This window comes from Herpailurus yagouaroundi, unplaced genomic scaffold (genome assembly GCF_014898765.1).
Source record: "Herpailurus yagouaroundi ecotype Mexico unplaced genomic scaffold, PumYag 161, whole genome shotgun sequence".
NCBI lineage: Eukaryota > Metazoa > Chordata > Mammalia > Carnivora > Felidae > Herpailurus > Herpailurus yagouaroundi.
Window position 1 is genome coordinate 21,094,377 of NW_024412402.1, and position 26,500 is coordinate 21,120,876.

Here is a 26,500-nt window from a genome sequence, read left to right on the forward strand (position 1 = left end):
CCATTTTACTCCTCCTCATGACTTAAATAGCTGATTTTTACTTAAGTGGGGGGGGGGGGGGAGGCAGATTTTGCATTTATCTCCAGTAATTTCATTTTGTTACTTTTTCTCTTCTTCCAGTCTGCCAAGATCCTTTAGAGTCTTGATTCTGACGCCTCACACATTAGCTATTTCTCATAGCTTTGTATCCAGTGCCAAACACCATCTAGGTTTCAATTAGCGTGCATTTGCATGTGAGTCCTTCTTGCCTCTCCAACTGCACCTCGGGGAAGTAGACCATGGGCTTTGGACTCACACAGACTTGGATTAAAATCCCGGCCCCACTATTTAGTGAGTTTAATAAAGCCTCTCTGAACCTCAGTTTCTTTACCTGTCAAATGGACATAGTCATACATGCCTCATTAGTTGTTGTGAGGATAAAATGAAACACTATGTATATGAGGCCAGTAGTAGAGTATCTGGCATTTAGTAACTGCTTGATATTAATAATAATCAACTACTATCACAAGTTCTTTAAGGACTGAGATATCACATACTTCCTCCACAACCTTAAAAGAGCATGTAGCAGGGATTCAATGAAGATTCATTTATAGAAATACATTTGGCCCTTTAGGAAATGACATTAATCTCTTCAGCCACGTAAAGGAACTCTACTGTATTCACAGAAAGTCCTTTTTCAGTAGTGCTTCTTTTTTTTTTTTTTTTAAGCGAGAGAGAGCGTGTGCATGAGCAGGGGAGAGGGAAGGGACAAAGGGGGAGAGAGAGACAGAGAGAGAGAGAGAGAGAGAGAGAGAGAACATTTAGCAGGTTCCATGCCACAGAGCCCGATGAAGGGCTTGATCCCAAGACCCTGAGATCAATACCTGAGCAGAAATCAAGAGTAGGATGCTCAACCAACTGAGCCACCCAGGTGCTCCTCAGTTGTGCTTCTAAGAACTTCTCAAACTCCATGAAGAAACAGTATTGTCTGTGTTTACAGAATCTGACCTGGACAGCTGTACAGCAGCTTACGATTACTGCCCAATATTTGAAGCACTCAGGCTCCAGAGAGCAGATAAAATCAGTTACCTCAAAATAGCATGAGCATGTTTAAACATGCATTCATTTAACCCAGGAGCCAGACTCGTATATGACATTCCATCTCTGGCTCAGGGCCTTTTAGAAGCTTTTATATGAGAGAACAAAATTCTGGGAGATGCTTCAGCATCACAATAAAAACAGGATAAAACATCCACTGAAGTGAGACTCGTCAAGGAAAAGAACGAGGGACTTCTGGCAATGAAACTGCGTGCGTCACCGCCCCCCGGATCCTCTCCTGATCCTGCAACCAAGCTATTCTTGCTATCTCAGAGTGCGTTTTCCTTATCACCCTTTATTCGAAGCCACTTAAATTTCATGCCAGCGTTAGTGATGAATGTTATCACACACTGAACAAACTAAAGCATATATATCCACCTCTACTCCACATAAATTCTTTATCACTTTGCAGAGCCAACCGAAACGAATAAATTCAGTAACCCAGAGTTATCCCAGTGAAGCTGTGATGCATTTTTTCCCAACAGATGCTGCTAGAGAGACTGTGGTTGGGCAAGGTTACCGCTGGCTTCTGGCCACTGCTGAGAAAGCTGACATTAAAATAGTACCAACAACCTCCTCCTCCCCCGTGCTGGAACACTCCTGAAAGGCTGTAGCAACTAAAAGGCTTGAATCCTTCAGCATTAGCTTGAAGAACTGACGCTAAAGCAGAGGTTGTGTATAGACCAGAATCACGCGAGATACTGTGAGCATTAGTATCGATGATAATCACTTCTAGGTAACCAGTGTATTTCTAGGTAGCACAGACCTTAATACACAGTGGGCACACCTTACAAATTTGTTTAATTAATAATTCAAAGCCAACTGACATTTCTGGAGAGCTAGGCATGTCTTTAAATTCCTTTGAGGTCGGGTAACACAACCACACGGCTCCTAAGTGGCAGAGAGGGAATTCAAATTCAGACTCTGCCCTGCTTTTTCCACTCCGTCACAGTGGCACCTATGTGGTTAAGTCTGTTCAAGGAGGGCACCAGAGGAGGTAAACATCACACACACCTTGAATACCAGAGCAACAAGGTAACCACACCTGCTCCGGAGGCAACAACCAGGCAGTGAGGAGGCGAGCTGTGTGTGCCAAGTTCACTCACAGGAAGTGAGTAAGCAACAAAAATATGTTAATCCTATGCACTTTATCATGCACCACAAAACACAGGACAAGGAAAAAGAATGTGTTCAACTTATGGTACACTTTCTCCTGCCCACTTAATATCAGTCTCCGTAATTATTTCTGAAATTACATAATGCATTTCAGGATACAATGTATCCCAGAAGTGAAATATGAAACTACATTGGACAGCAGCAAACACAACAGAATGCTTCTGGATTCCTACTGAGACCAATTATCATTGTAGCATATTTCCTTCTCAGTGTGTGGGGAGTCACACATGTTCATTTTCAGAAACAAAGGAGAGAGCGTGCTTCTAGGTCTGGAGAGTGCCAGTGTCTTCCTTAAGGACAAGGGATGCACATATATGAAAAAGGCTTCAGATGAATGTTGCCACCACTATAAACAACTGAAAATAGGAAAGTTTTTGCTAAGGGGAGAGGGGAAAAAGCACTCATCCACTGTGGTAAACTGTCACTCTTAACTTCCTATCTAGAATTTTTCCAGGTCACAGAATAAACTGACCATCTCTAAGGGATTTATTAGAGGCAGAAATAAAAGCCATGCTGGTTGAAAGGAAACTGCAAGAAGGAAAGGTGCTAAGCCAATAGTTACACCGCCTCGTAATGCCAGGGCTCAGAGAACTCTCCGACTACAAAACATGAGAGGAGCAGATTGTTTCTGGAGATTAGAGAAAATGAAGGGCTCTTTGAGGTGCCAAGGGCAGCAAAACTTCTAATTAAAACTATGCCTTGATATTAAAACAACAAAATGCCATTTTGCCTATCAGATTGGCAAAATTTGAAAAGAATGCAAATACTCAGTGTGGCAAGGGTGAGTGGAAATAGGTATTCGCACGTATCGTCAGTGGGAAGGTAAATTTTTCAGCATCTGCAAAGCAATTTAGAGAGTCTTATCAAAATAACTTTCCCAAGTGCTCACTTCCGCAGCACATATACAAAATAACTCCCTCTCATCCCCGCAAATAACTTTCCCGTTTATAATAACAATTTTCAATCCCAGACTTTAGCCTCTACTACAAAGCTGTAATCATCAAGACAGCATGGTATTGGCACAAAAACAGACACATAGACCAGTGGAATACAATAGAAACCCCAGAATTAGACCCACAAAAGTATGGCCAACTAACCTTTGACAAAGCAGGAAAGAATATCCAATGGAAAAAAGACAGTCTCTTTAACAAATGGTGCTGGGAGAACTGGACAGCAACATGCAGAAGAATGAAACTACACCACTTTCTTACACCATTCACAAAAATAAACTCAAAATGGATAAAGGACCTGAATGTGAGACAGGAAACCATCAAAACCCTAGAGAAGAAAGCAGGAAAAAACCCCTCTGACCTCAGCCACAGCAATTTCTTACTTGACACATCCCCAAAGGCAATGGAATTAAAAGCAAAAATGAACTATTGGGACCTCATGAAGATAAAAACCTTCTGCACTGCAAAGGAAATAATCAACAAAACTAAAAGGCAACCAACAGAATGGGAAAAAATATTTGCAAATGACATATTGGACAAAGGATTAGTATCCAAAATCTATAAAGAACTCACCAAACTCCACACCGAAAAACAAATTACCCAGTGAAGAAATGGGCAGAAAACATGAATAGACACTTCTCTAAAGAAGACATCCGGATAGCCAACAGGCACATGAAAATATGCTCAACGTCACTCCTCCAGGGAAATACAAATCAAAAACACACTCAGATACCACCTCACACCAGTCAGAGTGGCCAAAATGAACAAATCAGGAGACTATAAAGGCTGGAGAGGATGTGGAAAAACGGGAACCCTCTTGTACTGTTGGTGGGAATGCAAACTGGTACAGCCACTCTGGAAAACAGTGTGGAGGTTCCTCCAAAAAATTAAAAATAGATCTACCCTATGACCCAGAAATAGCACTGCTAGGAATTTACCCAAGGGATACAGGAGTGCTGACGCATAGGGGCACTTGTACCCAAATGTTTATAGCAGTGCTTTCAACAATAGCCAAATTATAGAAAGAGCCTAAATGCCCATCAACTGACAAATGGATAAAGAAATTGTGGTTTATATACACAATGGAATACTACGTGGCAATGAGAAAGAATGAAATATGGCCTTTTGTAACAATGTGGATGGAACTGGAGAGTGTTATGCTAAGTGAAATAAGTCACACAGAGAAAGACAGATACCATATGTTTTCACTCTTATGTGGATCCTGAGAAACTTAACAGAAGACCATGGGGGAGGCGAAGGAAAAAAAAAAAAAGGTTAGAGAGGGAGGGAGCCAAAACATAAGAGACTCTTAAAAACTGAGAACAAACTGAGGGTTGATGGGGGGTGGGAGGGAGGGAGGGTGGGTGATGGGTATTGAGGAGGGCACCTGTTGGGATGAGCACTGGGTGTTGTATGGAAACCAATTTGACAATAAATGTCATATTAAAAAAAGAAATAAATAAATAAAATAATAAAATAAATAAAAAATAAATAAATAAAACAATTTTCAACACATCAATTAGAGAGAACAGTATAATAAACCTCATGCGCCCATCACTCAGCTTCAACAATTATCAATTCAACTCCAACCTTATTTCAGTTACCCTGCCACTCACTTTCCCCCTCACTAAATTATTTTGAAACAAACTTCTGACAGGACACGTTTTCATCTATAAATAAATGGCTTAGTAGATATCTCAAAAAGAAAAGAACTTCTGTATTGTATGCATCATTCCTTAGTAATATCAAATATGTAGCTGGTGTTAGAATTTCCCCAATTGTCTTACACTGCTGCATTTTTTTAAAGTTATTCATTTATTTATTTATTTTGAGAGAGAGAGAGAAAGAGTGGCAGAGAGAGGGAGACAGAGAGAGGGAAAGAGAATCCCAAGCAGGCTCCACTCAGCACGGAGCCCAACTCAGGGCTGGATCCCATAACCATGAGATCATGACCTGAACCAATAACAAGACACCGTGGGGCGCCTAGGTGGCTCAGTCAGTTAGGCATGCGACTTTGGCTAAGGTCATGATCTAGCGGCTTGTGAGTTTGAGCCCCGCATTGGGCTCTATGCTGACAACTCAGAGCCTGGAGCCAGCTTTGGATTCTGTGTGTGTCTCTCTCTGTCTCTCTCCTGCTCGTGCTCTCTCTCTCTCAAAAATAAATTTTAAAAATTAAAAAAAAAAAAAAAAAGAGAGACGCCAAACTGACTGAGCCACTCAGGTGCCCCTCATGCTGCTGTTTTTGAACAGTTAGTTTGTTCAAATCAGGACTCAAGGTCCACATATCACATGTGAAGGATATGTCTGTGAAGACTCCTTGAATGTGTAAATTCCTGTTCCTCTTCTTTTCCTTCACAATTTACATGTGGAAGAAAATAGGCCATTTGTCCAAAGATCTTCCCACAGTCCAACTACACTGACTGCATCCTTTTGTGTCTTTCACTTGTTCCATTTTGTCTACTGTGCTTCCTCTAAGCTGAAAGTAGAATCTGGAGATGTAATGAGATTCAGGTGTTCGGTGTTGGGGGAGGAACACTTCATATGTTGTAAAATGCAATAGGAGGTACACAACACCAGGAGGCCTATAATGAATGGTTCTCTCTTCTCAGTGATATTAACTATGTCCAGAGGGTTAGGTCGAGCCATCCATTATAAAGTGCCTCATCAGCTTTTTCCTGATGCTTTCAGACTATTGTTGATGATCATTGCCTAGATCCCCATTTCATTAGGAAATGAAAAATGGTGATATTCCAAGCCAACCACCCTCTCTTTATTTATTAGTTGGAATGCTCCTATAAAGAAATTTCCCTCGGGGCGCCTGGGTGGCGCAGTCGGTTAAGCGTCCGACTTCAGCCAGGTCACGATCTCTCGGTCCGTGAGTTTGAGCCCCGCGTCAGGCTCTGGGCTGATGGCTCGGAGCCTGGAGCCTGTTTCCGATTCTGTGTCTCCCTCTCTCTCTGCCCCTCCCCGGTTCATGCTCTGTCTCTCTCTCTGTCCCAAAAATAAATAAAAAACGTTGAAAAAAAATTAAAAAGAAATTTCCCTCAAGTAATTATTTACCTGAGTGCATTCAGAGAGAAAGGCTGGATTCCTTTCCAACATTTACCAGTTTTTCAAATAATGTGGTCGTCCCCAACATCCTCAAAGAGTGACCAATGAGTTACTTCTTTTACTATTTAATGACCTTACAGATTTGAAATATATTTGATGTATTTCAATCTATTGTTGATGCTTTCCTTTTTTTACAGGTCAAATGTCCCATTTTGACATTTTCAAGCTGGATTGTGAGTTCTTTCCACAGGACCCCAGAAGTTTTCACTACCTTTCTTACATTCTGACAAGACACTTGAGGCACATCTTGTATATTTCCTGTCCCAGAGCTTGAATCTGCCATTTCCCTTTTATTGGAAAATTGTATCAGAGACCACACTGGCTCATTGTTACTGGATTGATGACTCGGGCTAAACCTTTTCAGTGGTCCAAACTAGAAAACATGTGTTTTAAGAGAAAACACATTATGAGTTTACACAGACATTCTAATTCAGATTTAGCATTCTGGGATTTTATCTAACTTGTTTGATTTTTACATCTGTATCTTTTTTTCACTTTTACAAAAACTCTTGGCTCTTAAATAACTTTAAATATGAATACCTCTAGTCTCTATCATTTCTCTTTGGGGAATTTATTCTAAGGAAATAAGTGGATATGATATCTATGGCAATGTTCTATATAGTAGCAAAAAAAGAAAATAACTTACATATAAAACAATAAACAGAGAATATAAATAATAGAATGCTATACAGGGGCACCTGGGTGGTTCAGTCAGTTGAGCACCTGACTTTGGCTCAGGTCATGATTTCATGGTTCATGAGTTCAAGCCCAACATCCAGCTCACTGCTGTCAGCACAGAGCCTGCTTCAGATCATCTGTCCCCCTCTCTCTCTGCCCATCCCCCACTTATGTTCCCTCTCTCTCTCTCTCTCTCCAAACATTAAACATTAAAACATTAAACAAACATTAAAATACATACATATATATATATATATATATATATGCATGCTATACAGTCAATAATGACAATGTAGCTTTTCAGGATGCTATTAAAAGAAAAAAATCAAGATGAAAGCTACTTCTGTTTTCTCTTCTTTTTTAAAAAAATGAGCTGTAATTGACATATAACATTATATTAGTTTCAGGTATACAACATAATGATTTGATATTTGAAAGTCATTTTAAAAGAAAAAATTGAATACTCTAGTTGAAAACACCATCGACTACTGAATAAATATGCAAAACCCAAACAAAATATTAGCAAACCAAATTCAGACATATATGAAAAGGATCAAGTAGAGTTTATTCCAGAGTGCAAGTCTGGCTTAATTTGTAAACATCAATTAATATAATTCACCATATTAACAGAAAAGAGGAGAAAAATCTCAACAGATTCAGAAAAAGCATTTGAGAAAAGTCAACATCCATAGGGGCGCCTGGGTGGCTCAGTCTGCTAAGCATGTAACTACTGATTTTGGCTCAGGTCATGACCTCATGGTTCCTGAGATCCCTGCCACGCCAGGCATGGAGCCTGCTTGGGATTCTCTCTCCCTCTCTCTAAGCCTATTATGTGCTCTCTCTCAAAATAAATAAATAGACATTTAAATATATATATTTTAAAAATCCTACATTAAACATCATTTTTAATAGTGAAAATTTTTCCTTTGAGACCAGGAAGGGAAAAAAAAGAAACCTACTAGCACCACTTCTGTTCAACAATGTATTAGAGATCCCAGCCAATAGATGAAAAGGGGAACAAAAAAGAAATAAAATTAAAAGATATAAGGTTTAGGTAGTATCGGAAAGAAAGAAAAGTGTCAGTATTCACAGACAACATGACTGTTTGTTAAGAAAATCCAAAATAAAAGTTAGAAAATGAAAACTTTAGAGGCGCTTGGGTGGTTCCTTCGGTTAAGTGCCCGACTTTGGCTCAGGTCATGATCTCGTGGTCCATGAGTCTGAGCCCCACATTGGGCTCTGTGCTGACAGGTCAGAGCCTAGAGCCTGCTTCGGATTCTGTGTCTCCCTCTTTCTCTGCCCCTCCCCTGCTCATACTCTGTCTCTGTCTCTCCCTCTCTCAAAAATAAACATTTAAAAAAATGAAAACTTTAAAAATTATACCACTTATAATATCATCAAACACACCAAATATCCAGGAATAAGTCCACTGAAGGATGTGTAAGACTCACTACTCAGAAGATAGTTTTTTAACTTTTATTTTAAACTTAGGGATATATCATGTCCGCAGATTGGAGGACTCAAAACTATAAAGATGTCAATTCTTCACAAACTGATTCATAGATACAATGAAATTCCAAGCGAAATAAATCCTGCAGGACTTTTGTGGACACTTCCAGTTTGATTCTAACATGCATGTGGAAAAGCAAGGGGCCAAGAAACTCTTGAAGAACAAAGTGGAGAAAGGATCACACTCTGGAATATATATTGTGGTATATTCATAAAACCGAATACTAGATGGCAATAAAACAAGAAGGAAACAAAACCCCACAGCTTCAACACAACAACAACAACACAACAGCACAAACGGATCTCTGGGGGCTTATGCTGAACAAGAGAAGCCACAAAGAAAGGAAATGATACTAAATGGTTCCATTTATATACAGTTCAAGACCGTGGAATATTAATCTCCGATGTTAGCAAGCAGGCGTGTAGTTACTTTGAGGAGGAAGGAACAAGAAGTGATTAGGAGGAAGCATGAGGTTGGCTTTCAGGAGCTGGGAATGTTCTATATATCTGTGTGTTGGTTATACTGCATGCTTACTTCACAATATATCAGTGTGCTATATGCTTACAATCTTTTGTGCTTTTCTAGATGTATGTTGTAAGTCGGACACAAAGGAAACTACACAATAACATGGAAGAGAACAGATATAAAAATGATTATAGAGAATAGATTAGGTACAGAACTAGAAGAAGAGTCAATATACTTGTGACTGATGTTCCTCAAAAGTAAACATATCAAATGAAACTGAAAAGATTTTCAAAAGTCTGATAAATGAAAACGCTCCTGAAATAGTCTTAACCTATACATCTCAAGGACATACACTGTATAGGGAAATTCTGATCCATATGCTGGCGAAGTCATTAGACTTCCAAGGAAAACTTCAAGGATAAAGTATCAGATAGGCATGAAGACAGAGAAAGAATGAGGAAAATAATCAAAATTAGACTCAAGATTTCTACAGATTAAATGCCAGTAGAGAATGCAGCTAAACTCTAAATAACTGTGGTTAGTGAGCAGGACATAAATATATGAGTCACAATAATAATGCACCTGACACAGAACAGTGGTGAGGACACTGGGAGGAAGTGTCAGCGTCAGTGATGCTCTTATCACAGCAGGAGCCAAGGACAACACAGGGCTAGAGCTCAAGTGCAGTCCAGGAGAACATGATGACTCCAACCTCCTTTACTTTCACCTCAGTTTTATTCTCTTCTGCTCAAGTCAATTTAAGTTTAAAGCATTTAGATTCGTAACAGCATTTAGGGCACAATGCCATTTCTCCCCCCCCCCCCCCCCCCCGCCCCATGCCTGTTTATCTATTTGTATGTCTAGAAGGATGTCTGGAATAATAGTCACCAAATATTAAGTTAATGAGGATGTTTCTGGACAGAATTTTTTTTTATGTACTTCTTTTTTTTTGTTTTTGTTTTTTGTATTGCTTCAATATTTTATGAAAAAAAATTCATTACCCCAAAACTGAGTAAATGAACTAATCACCTAGGAAAGACAAAAATTTTTTTTTCTGCCAAGTTGTCAAAACTAATTAAATCTAGCCTTTGCTTGCTTGATGGAATCAATAAATACAGAAAAGGACATGATTTGTCAAGAATATACCTAATTATTTTAAAACTATTAAAATAAAATAACTCTGCTATGGACTGTGTCTCCCCAAAATTTGTATGTTGAAAGCTAATCCCCACACCTGAAACTAATATAACACTGTATATTAGCTACACAGGGAATAAAAATAAAGAAAGCTAACGCTTAATGTAATGATATTAGGAGGTGGGGCCTCTGAGAGGTGATTAGGTATTGAAGGTAGAGCCCTCGTGAACGGGTATCCCCAGACACCTGGAGACTTCTTAGCCTCCAAAACTGTGAGAAATAAATTTCTGTTGTTTATAAGCCACCCAGTGTATCATATTGTATTTCAGCAGCCTCAACAGATTAAGACAAATTCTCATTCAAGTTCACAGACACCACAAAATTGCAGATTATTATCAATCAGGAATAAATTCAACTATAACTTAAATGACAAAGACTCCTAAGAATTCTTTCTAGATTTCATAAATAACATTAACAAAACTACTGTTCATATTTCAAATGGAAGTATCTGAATCATCTACTAAAAGAATTTAAATGCACACAGTGCTTACTAATGGGAATTTACTTCATAATCACTCATGACACTCAGTAGTACCGCTAAGTAACAGTCACGCTAGCCAACATGGAAATAAAACCATTTGGATCCATAGCTCCTTTACAGTAAGACTGAGGGTATCTAGCTTCTATACCTTCTTTACCAGTTTCACAATCTGGAGGAAAATAAGGAAGAAATCCCTCAAAGTAAAATAGAACATACTAGAAATATGGATAAAAGGGGAAAAAAACATTTTAAAAGAAAACCAAGAAGGATCTCAATTTTTCAGAAGCTAGGATGAGAAAGGGTGCTATCAAATTTACATGTAGAAATGTTTTCCCTAATATTTAAAAATAGGAAAAGTACCAAAATGTTTCCAAATTTCCAAAAAGAGACATTTTTTAACTCAGGATTATTCTTTGGAACTTGAATCAATATCTTATTGATAGACTTAATTTTCACATTTTCCTGATGAATCATTTTCTTATTACCAGACTATTTCAATATGTACTGATTGGAATGTGTTCGGGCTATGTTTTGCTTTGTTTTCATCAAAGGAAGTAGAGACCATTTGTAACACATAAGAAATAGACAACCAGAGAATGCACAGCATAGGGTGGGAGGGGGGGCACATTCCAGGGACGGGTAAACAATAAAAAGGCAAAAAAAGCAACTCATTACCTGCTGAGCTGTAGCATCCTGCTGGACATAAGCTACCTGCCCTGGGTCTGTAAACAGAGTCTAGGCAAAAAAACAAAACAAAACAAAAAACATATCAATAAATCTTTAGACAGCTTGCCTGCACAGGAAAAATTCTTGACAGGCTTTGTTCCCATGTAGCTAGTAATAATCCGTCATTAATAAAGAAGATAAAGATAGTAATTGTACTTTTAGCTAAAGCCTTTCATTCAGAGGGCTCCAAAGAGATTGTATAAGTTAACCATCTCAACTAGCTAACATACTGGACAATTTTACTCTTAAGCGAAATCTCTCTTGAGGTTGAATGTCAGCACTAATTAAAAGGGCATGTCACAGAAACGTAAAAGACATGGCATGAACAAGAGTGCATACGTTCACACATGACACTATACATCACAGGAGGAGACTCGTGATTAAGCAAAAATGGATAGAGACACAGACACACAGAAAACTAGTATATACACAAGGATATTTTTCAAACACAATGCATGCTCATTAGCAAAAAAGAACGAGAAGGAAAATAAGTTGAATTTAATGTTCCACAGATTCATCCCTGGATAAAGCCAGTAAAATCATAATTTTGAAAAGTTCTCATTATAAACACATAATAATTTGGGTCATGATACAACAAAGCTAACTAGGGAAGGAAAATCTTCAAAGTTATTTTAGCCAGGGCACCACAAAAAATCACCAATCCAGAAAAGTTTTCTTTCCTCTAATTTGTTCAAGCCTTTAGCAAACCTAGGGGAATAAGAACTGTAGTTGAGTTTTGATTCCAGAGGTACACATAGGAGAATTTCAGCCAGTTGTAAGATTTCTTAGACTTGGTATTTAAAACTTATCGTTAAGTCAGGGGGGCACCATCCTGGCTCAGTCAGAAAAATAGGTGACTCTTGATCTCAGGGTTGTGAGTTCAAGCCCCAAGGTGGCTTGAACCTTTAGTAATTTAGTACCTTTAGTAATTTAGAGATTACTAAATTTAAATAAACTTAAAAAAGTTATCATAAGTCAAACATCTAATTTTTCTAGTAAGTCAGACATTTGTACTTTTCTTCATAATCAGACATTTAGTAACATAGTAATAAACTAAAGTTGGGCTCTTTACATAAACTATATGACCTTATTTTAATATAGTTATGTGACTAAAATGCAGCAGAGGCATTCTGAAAGTACCATCTGACTATTTGGTCATTTCACCTTCATATAAACTTGAAAGGTATTAATTAGGTGGGCCCTATTTCTTCTTTAGAGTGACTAGAGTCTCTTGATTAAATATTGGATGAGGGTAAATTTTTATTACCAGGATTCTACTATAAAAGTATGGAACTTTTTTGTAAATATATTTAGAAGTGCTCTGTGCATTCTAAAGTGGTAACATACAAACTAACAATTAAATATTTGTGGGGGTTTGGGGTTTTTTTTGTTTTTTTTTTAAAGATTCTATTTTCAAGTAATCTCTATACCCATCGTGGGGCTCTAACTCACAATCCCAAGATCAAGAGTCACATGCTTTTCCAGCTGAGCCAGCCAGGTGCCCACCCGTGTATATATATGTGTCATGCATTTGGAAACTAACACCCCAAGTCACTGAGAAAAAAAAATAAAAGTAATTCTAATTGTGCAGCATTTACCTTTGCTTCCATCGCAGTTCTACAAATCAGTAAATTAATAAATAGTAGTTAATAAGCTAGTAGGACTTTTTGCTTACACATTTAACTGAAATAGTCTGTATGGTTTTCACTGATCTGTCTTTGATTAAGCTATACGAAACTAAATGCCATTTTTGACCTGGTTCTTGATACAAAGAAAAGTAACAAGTTGAGAATCAATAGTGACTGGGACAAGAACTCATGGGAAGGCAGTGCTCTAACTCCTTATCACATTTAATTTAAATAAACAAAGCACATCTTCCTCTGCCAAGATAGTTATAAGCTCCCGAAGAGCACAAATCTTATCTGAAGCATATCATACATCACCACACCTAGCACAGTGACTGGCAGAGAATGAACACAGAAGTCACTGGTGAGTTAACCAATTAACAAACGAACTACAAACAATAATCCTTCACATGCCTGTGCAGCTTCCACAGGATGGATGTACACCAGCGTATGCTCAGGACCGTCCACTGAAGCGTAGGAGGCACCATCTGCCGTGTATACCACCTGCTGGGGTGGACGAACCTGGTCATCGGTGTAGACAATCTGAGCCACAGTTCCAGCGTCAGGAACAAAGTGCACCTGGGGCAAAAAGCAGCAAGTAGGTAGAAAGTGTCCTTGTAGAACAAAACCAATCTCACAAAGCTGTATGGTTGACCAAGCACAGTACACGGTTGCATTTCTAAAACATCCCCAGTGAAAGAAGAATTGATACACCTTCATCTACACTATTAGTGACTTGGAGACAGGATCCAATGACCTTGTTGTCAGATCATTTACTGCTTTATATTAAGCAACTGATATAAATCTCTCTTTGCCTCGAATGTCCAATGCAGACATCTCTTTTGGGGAGTCCTGAGGGGGCAGTTAGCTAAACCTGGAAATGTGACTGAAGATTCCTGGTTGTCGATATGACCAAAATACAAAATACAAATTATTCTGTAATATAAAAAAATGTCAACTCAAAAGCCAATGGCTCTCAACACATCATAAATATCATGCTTTATAACTTAACAGTGCCTTTCGGGAGACACATTAACACAAGGTCACTTTCTTTCCTACATGTTTTTTCACAATCCAAGTCTATATGGACACATGTCAGTGACCGTTTGCTAAATCAGTGAGTGTAACTGAACTCTTCCTTGCCAGAAAGGAAATTCTAATCAAGCACTTTCAAGGGGTTTTGGAAAACTATTGCAGTTATCACCAAGGTAAGTAATTTTCTATCTACCAAGAACTAAAGCAGAAACTGAATTCTATAAAATGCTTTCTGAGTAGTCAGCTTTGGAGGTTTGAATTCTTGAAGGCTGGAGCTTGGCACATAGCCTGATGCCTGATATTGAAGGTATGGAAGCAGATGGCCAAGTACACATTTTGGGAGAGAAATAATTTATGTGCTGATACTGAAGTTAGGTTGGGATCTTTACTCTTATATCATCTTGGCTTCAGACCTAACTTGTTTTCTTCCAGTGTTCTCCAGTGGAGAATAGTAGATTCCAAAGATGAAATAAGCAAATTTAATCCCCAGAAAGAAACCTGGGGACCAAATACAATCAAACCATCAGAGAAATAAAACAAACCGCCATTTCTATACTCAGTGATTAGTCCAGTTTCTACACAAATTTGATTGTCTATGAAGATATAATTTGTCTATTGGAAGAATTAAGCTTATAACATATTTGCAGTTTTAAGTGCTACATGATAATTTTGTGACTTTAGATTTGTTCATTAACATCAAAACTTGGTCTCCATCACTCAGCACTTTGCTAAATCAGAGTTCTTGGCTAGGAAAAGAATCAACTGAGAAGAGGGACTTCAATGAGGGGTGTTGAGCTCTACTATCTGGTTACCTACAAATGGGGACCCTGTTTCTGAATGGACTACATTTTTGTTTATAAACAAAATACACCAAAATGCATAGCTACATGAAAGTTGTCTTCAAAATGTTTTCTATGAGAAACAGCAGAGTTTTCTCAGTTATCCCGCTAGAAGCATCACTAGAACGTTTTTTTGTTTGTTTGTTTTTAAGTATTGAAGATCAACTTTATTTATTGTAACATTTGTCATGCTACTTAAGCTAAATGAAATGTGTATATTTAAGGATCTCAATGTTAACTGCCTGATTTTGATTATAATACTAAGGTTATGTAATTTAACAAAACACTGAATTAAAATTGCATATTTATTACAATGCTTAAAAATCAAGTTTTATACTTTGGCCACGTATGGTTCCATATGACTGCTGACTGTTCCCAAAATTCAAATCCACACCAAAAAAGCAGACATTTGCCTTTGCTAAGAATATTCAAAAGAACATGCAGCTGGCTATGATCACAGTCCAAAAAAAGTGATCATCCATTATGGCTACATTTTAGTAAGTGACTAACCTCCAAAGAGGTTGATTCAATGGGACCACTTTAAATTAGACCTTTACATTCTGAATTTGAAAGAAAAGAAAAAGCCACTCTACAGACATACTTTGTGCTTCATTACACGTGAAGAATCAAAACCCTATAGGAGATAACATAAAAGAAACACACTACAGTTGGAGGCTTTCAGTGCCAGTAACATAAAATAAAACAGTGAAACAAAGTATGACGATAAGTTGCAGAAATGGCAGAGAAGCCTGTGGGGGGGGTCACAGAGCTCCTCTAAATCATAGTGACTCACACTGATGGAGCATTCAAAGTGCTAAAACCCTCCTTATTCCTCCTGTGCAAGTCCTGTGTGCTGCTCCCTCCCAGCTACTCATCCCTACAGAGAAGCTGCAATTTCTGTAGCTGTCCGCAAACTGTACCCAGCTGAAAAACTGTTATCAGTACCAAGCTGGAAAGGCCACTCTTCACCTGTGCAGCATTCTCTTCATGTTCTGCAGATGTAGACCACACGTGTGAGCTGTCATCTTTGGAATCCATCCTTCCCCCTACTGGACAGCTCCACGTCCAGGGCACCTAGAACAGCACAGGGTGGGGGACAGTCATCTGTCCACCACGCGCGTGTTCATGAAGGACAGAAAGACCTCTCTGCAACGTGCCTGAAAAGAGAGAGAAAAGGAACCACGTCTTTAAATAGATAAATGCATTTTAGTAAATTGCAGTTTCAACCACAGAGAGAGAGAAAAAAGGAGCTTTGTAAAAGATAACACACCTGGACAAAAAGGTAAAAATGGAGAAATTATTTATAATGATAATACAATGTATTGCATGCTTGCTATGTTCTACACACTCATTAGATAGGTGTAACCCTCATTTAAAATACTGAAGGTCTGGGGGCGCCTGGGTGGCTCAGTTGGTTAAGTGTCCGACTTCAGCTCAGGTCATGATCTCACAGTCTGTGGGTTCAGGCCCCACGTCGGGCTCTGTGCTGACAGCTCAGAGCCTGGAGCCTGCTTCGGATTCTGTCTCCCTCTCTCTGCTCCTCCCCTGCTCGCTCTCTCTCGCTCTCTCTCTCTCTCTCCCTCTCTCAAAAATAAATAAACCCTCATCAGGGAAATACAAATCAAACCACACTGAGATACTACCTCACGCCGGTCAGAGTGGCTAAAATGAACAAATCAGGAGACTATAGATGCTGGAGAGGATGTGGAGAAATGGGAGCCCTCTTGCACTGTTGGTGGGAATGCAAACTGGTACACCCACTCTGGAAAACAGTGTGGAGGTTCCTCCAAAAATTAAAAATAGATCTTCCCTATGACCCAGAAATAGCACTGCTAGGGATACAGGAGTGCTGACGCATAGGGGCACTTGTACCCAAATGTTTATAGCAGTGCTTTCAACAATAGCCAAATTATAGAAAGAGCCTAAATGCCCATCAACTGACAAATGGATAAAGAAATTGTGGTTTATATACACAATGGAATACTACGTGGCAATGAGAAAGAATGAAATATGGCCTTTTGTAACAATGTGGATGGAACTGGAGAGTGTTATGCTAAGTGAAATAAGTCACACAGAGAAAGACAGATACCATATGTTTTCACTCTTATGTGGATCCTGAGAAACTTAACAGAAGACCATGGGGGAGGGGAAGGGGAAAAAAAAGTTACAGAGAGGGAAGGAGGCAAACTGTAAGAGACTCTTAAATATTGAGAACAAACTGAGGCTTGATGGGAGGTGGGGGAGAGGGGAAAGTGGGTGATGGGCATTGAGGAGGGCACCTGTTGGGATGAGCACTGGGTGTTGTATGGAAACCAATTTGACAATAAATTATATAAATAAATAAATAAATAAATAAATAAATAAACAAACAAACATTAAAAAAAATTTTTTTTTTAATACTGAAGGTCTGGAGTGCCTGGCTGGCTTCAATAGCAGAGTACACGACTCTTGGTCTTGGGGTCATGAGTTCGAGCCCCATGTTAGGGGTAGGGTTAACTTAAAAAATAAATAAACGAATGAATAAATATGGAAGGTCAACAATGTGGAATAGAGAGGGGAAAAAAGCTAACGGTAGCTCTCTTAGCTCTGCTGATAAGGAGAATGAAGTTCCTGGATGGTAAACACAGATAAGTGATGGGTTCACATGCACTCCTGAATGCTGCACGGCCCCAGCTCAGCTCTCCCCTGCACACTTGCCTAAACACTGACCTCCTATACCCCCTACTTGAAATGAATAGCAGAATCATAAAAGTCACAAAACAAGGGGAAAATGGCAGGCGAGGAGGGCTGAGTTTTCTGAGTTTTCTAAGTTCACAATTAGGTGAACACAAATGTAGACTGTTTCCCATTTGGTCAATACAGGAGCAATTAATGAACAAATCACAAGCCTTACTAAACATCAACATGCACTAACTCTGCATCTTGAAACCCTATTGTTTTCCAAAATAGGCGTTTTAAGGAAATCAATCTTCTTGGGGTGCCTGGGTGGCTCAGTCACTTAAGTGTCCAACTTCAGCTCAGGTCACGATCTCACAGTCTGAGTTCAAGCCCCACGTTGGGCTCTGTGCTGAGAGCTCTGTGCTGACAGCTCCAAGCTTGGAGCCTGCTTTGGATTCTGTGACTCCTTCTCTCTCTGCCCCTCCCCCGCTCACACTTGGTGTCTCTCTCTCTCTCTCAAAAATAAACATTTAAAAATTTTCTTTTTAATTAAAAAAAAAAGGAAATCAATCTTTCCTTTTCATAATGATAAAACACTGACATGTTAAGAGTCACGTGAGATTTGCTGTTTAATAGGGCAGCTGTGCCTGATATATACATCCTCCCACCACCCCATGAAAGTAGCATACGTAAACAGAAAAGGTTAAAACTGTTCAGAACACCATTAAACCAAAGGTAAGGAAGACCAGATCCAGTCAGAATTTTCCCCATTATCAATGGAAATAAGCCAAGAAGCACATTCTTAGATTGTACATGCTCCAACCTCTTAACCAGAATAAGACCCAAAGAAGAAAGAAAGAAAAGACGGGAACATCCAATGTCTGGGCCTTACTCCAGAATACAGGAACTGCCACATCCCAACCGCCTGGCAGCCTCTTCCGACCTTCTGAGGAGACTGTTCCTGCACTGTCAGCCTTACCCCCACAGAAACCACACCCACCACACACAGTCACCCCCCATACAGCCTACTCTTCTCTCCATCTGAGGGTACTAGAAACAACACCCACATCTACCAACAGGTGCATGTACAAACAGAGGGGTTTGGGGAACTTTCTCATAAATGGAAATGTTCTTTATCTTGTATCTATCTAGACTGGTGGGTAGTTACAGAGGGAATACGTATGTCAACAGAGGAGCCTGGGTGGCTCAGTCGGTTAAGTGTCTGACTTCAGTTCAGGTCATGATCTCACAGTTTGTGAGATCTAGCCCAGCATCCAGCTCTCGGCTCGGATCTTCTGTCCCCAACCCCCTCTCTGCCCCTCCTTGAGGGTTCTCTCTCTCAAAGTAAATAAATAAACTTAAAAAAAAAGTCATCAACCTATTCAATTAAAATATGTGCAAATTAGGCTGGGTGGTTCAGCTGTACGGAGAGCAGAGCCTGGGGCCTGCTTCAGATTCTGTGCCTCCCTCTCTCTCTGCCCCTCCCCTGCTCCCTCCCTCCCTCTCTCTCTCTCTCTCTCTGTCTCTCAAAACTAAATAAACATTTAAAAAAAATTTGTTTAATATATGTACATTATACCCTAAAAAAGTTTATTATTGTTTAAAAAAAAGCATACTTTCCTTATATAACAGTGCCATTTAAGCATGTATAAAAAGACATTCAGGGCAAGCTATACAATATGTGGCTTATAAGTCAACAAAGCTGTTTTTTTTTTTTTTAAGTTTATTTATTTCTTTTGAGGGAGTGTGTAAGCACGGGAGGGACAGAGAGAGAGGGAGAGAGAATCCCAAGCAGGCTCCATGCTGTCATGGAGCCAAATTGGCCCAGAGGCCAATTTGGGGCTCAATCCTACGAACTGTGAGATCATGACCTGAGCCGAAACCAAGAATCAGACATCTAACCGACTGAGCCACCCAGGCACCCCACCTGTTGTTTTTTTTAAAGGAACAAATATATAAAGGAATCTAGGACTAAATGTTATCAAAGATATAAAGATCTACATGAAGAAAACCATAAAATTGTATAAGAGGATATAAAAGGCTCAGTATTATAAAATCACAAAATGTTCCATACAGGAAATATTTTTTTTTAATAGTTTGACAGAATAGCTGCAAAATGGTAGAAAGAATACCTGTATTTCTTCACTCAGACTCACCAAATGGTAACATTTTACCCCATTTACTTTACCATTCTTTCTTTCTCTCTCCTCCCTCTTTTGCTTTTTACCTGAACTACTTGAGAGTAAGTTGCAGACAATGCCACTTTACTACTAAAATCATAAGTGCCTATTTCCTAAAAATGGGACTTTTTCTCATGGTACTACTATCAAAACCAGGAAGACACAATGTAACAGTGCTATTGCCTAATTTACAGAGCTTATTCATATTTTGCTAATTGTCTGTCTAGTTAATGTCTTTTATGGTGAAAGAAACAACTTTCTTTCTGGCCCTGGATCCAATCTGGCATTGTACACAGTGCGTTCAGTTGTCATATCCCCTATCCCCTCTGATCTGGAACAGTCCCCTAGTCTTTCTTAGCCATCCATAACCTTGACATTTTTGAAATGCACAGGCCATTTATTCTTCAGGCTGTTCCTCAATTTGAGTTTGTCTGATGTTTCTTCATGGTTAGATCCAGGATATGTATTTTTAGCAGGCATGCCACAAAAGAGATGCTGTACCCTTCCTATACAGGAATTTGAGATATTTTTCTCAACGCGGTTCATTGATTGCACAAATACGCAAGTACATACTATGCCAGGCACTGGGATGGAGCAAGGACGAAGGCAGGCTTATCCCACACATTCGTGAAACATACACAGCCTTGAAAGCCCTTCTGTATTTGTTTTCATTTCTAGGCAGGAGCTTACTATTTGAAATCCAAATTCAAGACACACAAAAGGTATATAGCAGACAATCTCCCTACCTGGATTTCCTGAACCACTCTACAGAAGTAACCTATGTTACCAATCTCTATCTATCCTTCCACAGATATTTTATGCATGTACAAACAAAAATAGAGGGGTGCCTGCCTGGTGGCTCAGTCAGTAAAGCATGCAATTCTTGATCCCTGGGTTGTGAGTTCAAGCCCCACATTGGACATAAGGCTTGCATACAAGCATACATACATACACTCTCTGCCTCTCCCACCACAAATGACAGCGTACTATTGATTCTATGCAAAGTAACATCTCTTCTAAATTATGTTTATTCCACATAATGCCCTACCTTTTATATTGTCCCACATCTATATGTCATTTCCTCGTTCTTTAGCACAGCTGCATCATTTCATTATATAAATATATTCTAATTCATTTAATCAATCTCTTTTCGATCAACACTTAGGTTATTTTTTATTATTTTATTTTTTTATATATATTTATTTTTGAGAAACAGAGTGAGACAAAGCATGAGCGGGGAAGGGGCAGAGAGAGAAGGAGACACAGAATCTGAAGCAGGCTCCAGGCTCTGAGCTGTCAGCACAGAGCCTGATACGGGGCTTGAACCCACAAACTGTGAGATCATGACCTGAGCCGAAGTCGGACGCTCAACCGACTAAGCCACCCAGGCGCCCCAACACTTAGGTTATTTCTAATCTTTTACTATTACAAGCAATACTGTGATAATAACTTGGACACTGTTTTACATTTGTTCAGATCTTGAATTCCTTTGAAGCCTCTGAGGGAAGATGCTGAATCATTTAGAGAGGCTGTCTGACTCGTAAGTTGTTATTAGTTTTCAAATTCCAACTGTGGCACACGGTGAGTGAGGGCACAGGGGACACACAGGGAAAAGTCCTTTGACCTGTGCAGAGGCAGTAGTCAGTACAAGAACACAGTGGTTAAGAGCTTGGGCTCTGGACCTGGATTTGGGTAGCAATTCTGAAACATAACTGACCTCACACAGAACACAGAAATTCTCTAAATTCCACTTCCATCTCTGTAAAATGGGAATCATAAGGTTATTGAGAGAATGACATGATATAACAAATGTGAAGTGCTTATTAACACAATGCCTCTACATAACACTCACATATTAGCTTAAAAAAAAAAAAAAGGTATTCAATCATGTTTCTATCAAATTGTCTGGCTCTCCAATCTCAACTATTAAGTTCTTACAGGCCAAGGACTGTGTGTGCTCACGAGAGGAACTCCAGATCTGCCATGTGCCAGGTACCCAATGATCTGTATGGAGTGTTCAAAGCAATTCCAGTGTGCTAGGGAAAACAGGACACCTGGTCCCAAACGGGTGCTCAAGAAGGGGCTCAGAGAAGAGGGCACCTGAAGGAAGGAGAGGAGCAGAAAAGCAAAACAGGAAGGGACAGGACATTTGCCCCAGACTGAAACATCTTGTTTCTAATCTTACCCAAATAAGGGAGTAGACATTACACGGCATAAAACACCAGTAAGCTACACAAGGCAAGGATAAAGGGCAGAAAAAAAGGAAATAACTACTTAGCAGATGTGGAGCAAAACAACGCAATAGTTAATCTACACGTAGGAAAGCTTGCCAGTAAAATTTAGCAACGAGGATGTGAAATACTGCTCACAGTCGCATTTCCCAATAATTTTAGAATACCATTAGCAAATAAAGGAACCCAAGAGGGTGAGAACTCTTTAATTCGGAAAGCGTCCGGAATCCAAAGCAGTCCCTAGAATACCCACTTGGTAGTTCTTGTTCTTTAAAATATAGTCATAGGGGCGCCTGGGTGGCGCAGTCGGTTAAGCGTCCGATTTCAGCCAGGTCACGATCTCGCGGTCCGTGAGTTCGAGCCCCGCGTCAGGCTCTGGGCTGATGGCTCAGAGCCTGGAGCCTGTTTCCGATTCTGTGTCTCCCTCTCTCTCTGTCCCTCCCCTGTTCATGCTCTGTCTCTCTCTGTCCGAAAAATAAATAAACGTTGAAAAAAAAATTAAAAAAAATAAAATAAAATATAGTCATAAACCTATTCAGCTTCTGTAGCTATGAAACTACTTAAAACACCAGTGTGACATTCCATAATTACTTACTGTTTAATAAATTGCTCAAGAAAACTAAATTCTAAAGGGTGCCTGACTGGCTCAGTCAGTAGAGCATGTACTCTTGATCTCAGAGTGGTGGGTTCAAGCCCCACATTGGGTGTAGAGATTACTTAGAAATAAAATCTTTAGGGATGCCTGGGTGGCTCAGTCGATTAAGCATCCGACTTCGGCTCAGGTCATGATCTCAAGGTTTGTGAGTTTGAGCTCCGCGTCGGGCTCTGTGCTGACAGCTTGGAGCCTGGAGCCTGCTTCGGATTCTGTGTCTCCCTCTCTCTCTCTGCCCTTTCCCCGCTCATGCTCTCTCTCTCTCAAAAATAAATATTTAAAAAAAATTTTAATCAAATCTTTAAGAAAAAAACCACCTAAATTCTAGACATGACTCCACCACTAAGTAACTTTATATCCCCTATTATCAGTGTCCCCATTGTAAAATGAGAGTGTAAAGTGGTTTCTAAAGTCTAGTCCTGCCTTAAGCTTAGAGGGGAGGGGCATCTGGGTGGCTCAGTCAGTTAAGCATCTGACTCTTGGTTTCTGCTCAGGTCATGATCTCACGATTTGTGCGTTCAAGCCCCTCATTGGGCTCTATGCTGGCGGCTCGGGCCCTGCCTGGGATTTTCTATCCCTTTCTCTCTGCCCCTTCCACCCTCACACCATCTGTCTCTCTCTCTCAAACAAATAAATAAAAACTTAAAAGAAAACAGCTTAGAGAGGAAGCAACAGAATGCAGAAGAAAATCCACAGAATCCCAATTGAACATCCTGGCTCCCAGACTGGCTCAACTGTTCACAGGTATATAACCTTGGCCAAATCACTTACTGTCTGCCCTCAATATCATCATATGTAAAATGAAGACAGTAATCATCTCCTAGAGTTATCATAAGGGTTACATGATATATGAAAAACTTCTAGGCACAAGATCTAGCACATAGTAGTGTCCAAATATGTCAACTTTTATATCTTACAGATGAGCTATAAGACTTTCAGAATTTTCAAAACATTTCATGTATTTTTTTAAACCCAGCAATTGATCCAATAACATATGCCCTATATACAAATTTCCTGGATAGTAAGTCTTCTCAGATTTGTTTTCCTTTTTTATTTTTAAAAGCTTATTTTTTAATATTTTATTTATTTGTTATTTATTATTTTTTGAGAGAGAAAGCCCATGCAAGTGTGGGAGAGGGGCAGAGGGAGAGAGAGAGAGAGAGAGAGAGAGAGAGAGAGAGAGAGAGAAGAGAGAATCTTAAGCAGGCTCCACTCTCAATGCAGAGCCCAATGCGGGGCTCGATCCCACAACCCAGGGATCAAGACCTGAGCCAAAACCAAGAGTCCAATGCTCACCCAACTGAGCCATCCAGATGTCCCTCCATTTTTATTTATTTTAACTATACAATCCATAGAGTCCTGTTGATCTTTTTTTTTTTAATATTTTATTTTTTTAAGTAGGCTCCTCACCCAACATGGGACTCGAACTCACATTCAAGGTCAAGAGTCACACACTCCACTGACTGAGCCAGCTAGGTACCCCCCTTGTTGATCTTGATTTATCTGAGATGGGGAGGAAGAGTCCAGGAACTACTTTAGTGCTGTCCAGCAGCCTGGTGCTGACAGCCTCCTAGCTAGCGATGGACATCCTTCCATTCCTCACCATTGTGCTTCTTCTAAGGCCTGAAAGAACTGGTAAACTACACACTACACTTTGTCTAGAAAATTGTCACCCATCTTCCCTGCTTTTACCCATTGTCCAAAATGTATAGATTTCATTTCCAGGAAAATAGGACATGATTGCATCTCTATCCTCTCTCTAAGGACTTTATTCAACAACTATTTATTAAGTACTTAGTATATGCCAGGTACAATTCTGGGTCCTTAAGACCTGGATGGCTCAGTTGTTAGGCGTCCAACTCTTGGTTTCGGCTCAGGTCACAATCTTGTGGTTCATGGGTTCAGCCCCACATCAGGCTCTGCTCTGATAGCACGGATCTTGCTTGGGATTCTCTGTCTCCCTCTCTCTCTGCCCCTCTCCCACTCATGCATGCTCTCTCTCTCTCTGTCTCTCTGTCTCTCTCTCTCATAAAGAAATAAATAAACATAGAAAAAAAAAAGAAACATCAGTGTATCAAAAACAAAAACAAGGACACCTGCGTGGCTCAGTCGGTTAAGCATCAGACTTCAGCTCAGGTCATGATCTTGTGGTTCATGAGTTCGAGCCCCACATCAGGCTCTGTGCTGACAGCTCGGAGCCTGGAGCCTGCTTCGGTTTCTGTGTCTCCCTCTCTCTCTGCCCATCCCCTGCTTGTGCTCTGTCTCTATCTCTCAAAAATAAAAATAAAAATAAACATTAAAATAAATAAATAAATAAATAAATAAATAATCCCTGCCTCCTTGAAGCTTCTAGTCTAGTTATTTTTTCTTGAATAATGTTGTATAGTTGAAAGTATGAACTTTATAATCAGACAAACCTGGGTTCTACTCTCCCAAATCTACCAGGTGCTTAGTAGCTCTGACGTTAGTAAGCCACACACTGATCCCCAGTTTTCTCATCTGAAAATCCAAATGATCTGCCCAGCATGGTTGTTGTTGGAATTAACAATCTATATTTTGTCAAGCCTATAATGCATTGCCCCCCCCCCCCATTTTAACACTTCTGAATCCATTTTACAACCGTTGTGTCCTGTGGCCACTATCTTCCAGGTGACAGTCAGGATGTGGATGCCACTGCCTGCTCGTGTGTGACCTTGCTCACAGCCATTCATTAGCTCTGTCCTCGCTTCACTGAGTCATGATGTTGTCAGCACTGGACACCCTGAGTCTAACTGCCATTTTAAATGTCTTCAAAAAGATTACACTATAATTTGGCATTAAAACTGAAAGGCATGGGAACAGCAGCTAAGCATAAATCTGATTAGGGAAGCAAATATTCATCACTGGGAAAATAACCTTAACAACCAAGGGCCAATATAGGACCTGGGGAGACAGTGATGGCAATGAATATGCACTGTTATTACTGAGATACGGACAACACTAGCCTGCCACAGATCGAGTGAAAAAACACTGGGATTAAAACTCCCAGAATGGGTACTAGCTGCTTGGAGGAGATTCCTGGAGACAGTATGCCTTCTTTTAAGAAATACTGCATCACCAACACTTTTGATGACACAGAGATACATCAATGACTCTGAATCAAAAAAGATTCTGAAGAGTCAGACTCTGGAAGTGATAAAATTGGGGGAATACCTTAATCAATTTATTTCACTTACATTTTTCCCTTTTATGTGTGCATAAGAGCAACGTGATAAAAATCCATGTTTAAATAAATCTACAAGAGCTCTTTCAGTAAGTATATAATAAAAATTCTAAGCGGCAAAAGCACTTGTATCAGAGTTTAATTGGCAAGGCCTTTTCTTTTGTAACAATACATAAAGCAATTACGTATCTTACCATAGACATCTTAGATTCAATAAAACATGGTAACACTTGGGATAACATAGCATAATGATGAACATTCAAGAAATGGCAGCAATATTTTTTCATGCTTTGTGAACATCAAACACATAAAAAGGTGAGCAAAAACCCTGCTCCTGTAGAATTCATAGTCTGGTGGAGGAGACAGGCGGCCCAATTCCCAGCCCATCCCAGTAATACTTGCATGAAAAACTGACCACGCTGAAGAGTAAGGGGAAGTAAGAAGGAAAGATACATGCCTGCTGTTCCAGCCAGTTCACTAATAAGGTTGGGTCTAAACAGGTCAATGGAGCGTGCTACTGTGCCCAGCCTCCCCAAATGCCTACCCTCCTCCTACTTCCTAGAGTTCCCATCCTGCCATTCACCCCTGAGCCATACCCCTCATCATCCACCAGCCTAGTTCCCACCACCACTGGGCCTAGAGCACTAAATGAAGCCACTACTCTAGAACTGCCCAGGACTTAAAGTTGAGAGACTCTCACTTCATCA

At 39.8% G+C, this 26,500-nt stretch overlaps 1 protein-coding gene across 5 annotated transcripts in view; it reads right to left on the bottom strand.

Annotated features, from left to right (window-relative positions):
• The window catches only part of PRDM10 (PR/SET domain 10), a 99,950-nt gene that overhangs the window by 49,417 nt on the left and 24,033 nt on the right, over positions 1–26,500 (bottom strand). For 3 of the 5 annotated variants that reach the window (XM_040483538.1, XM_040483536.1, XM_040483540.1), the window contains exons 2-4: positions 15,840–16,027; positions 13,411–13,575; positions 11,321–11,380 (exon numbers count right to left, since the gene is read on the bottom strand). In XM_040483538.1, coding sequence (XP_040339472.1) covers positions 11,321–11,380; positions 13,411–13,575; positions 15,840–15,908 — 294 coding nt within the window. In that variant the 5' untranslated portion in view covers positions 15,909–16,027. Of the gene's footprint in view, positions 1–11,320; positions 11,381–13,410; positions 13,576–15,839; positions 16,028–26,500 lie in introns of those variants that run through there. The other 2 variants (XM_040483535.1, XM_040483539.1) reach the window with 2 other exon arrangements.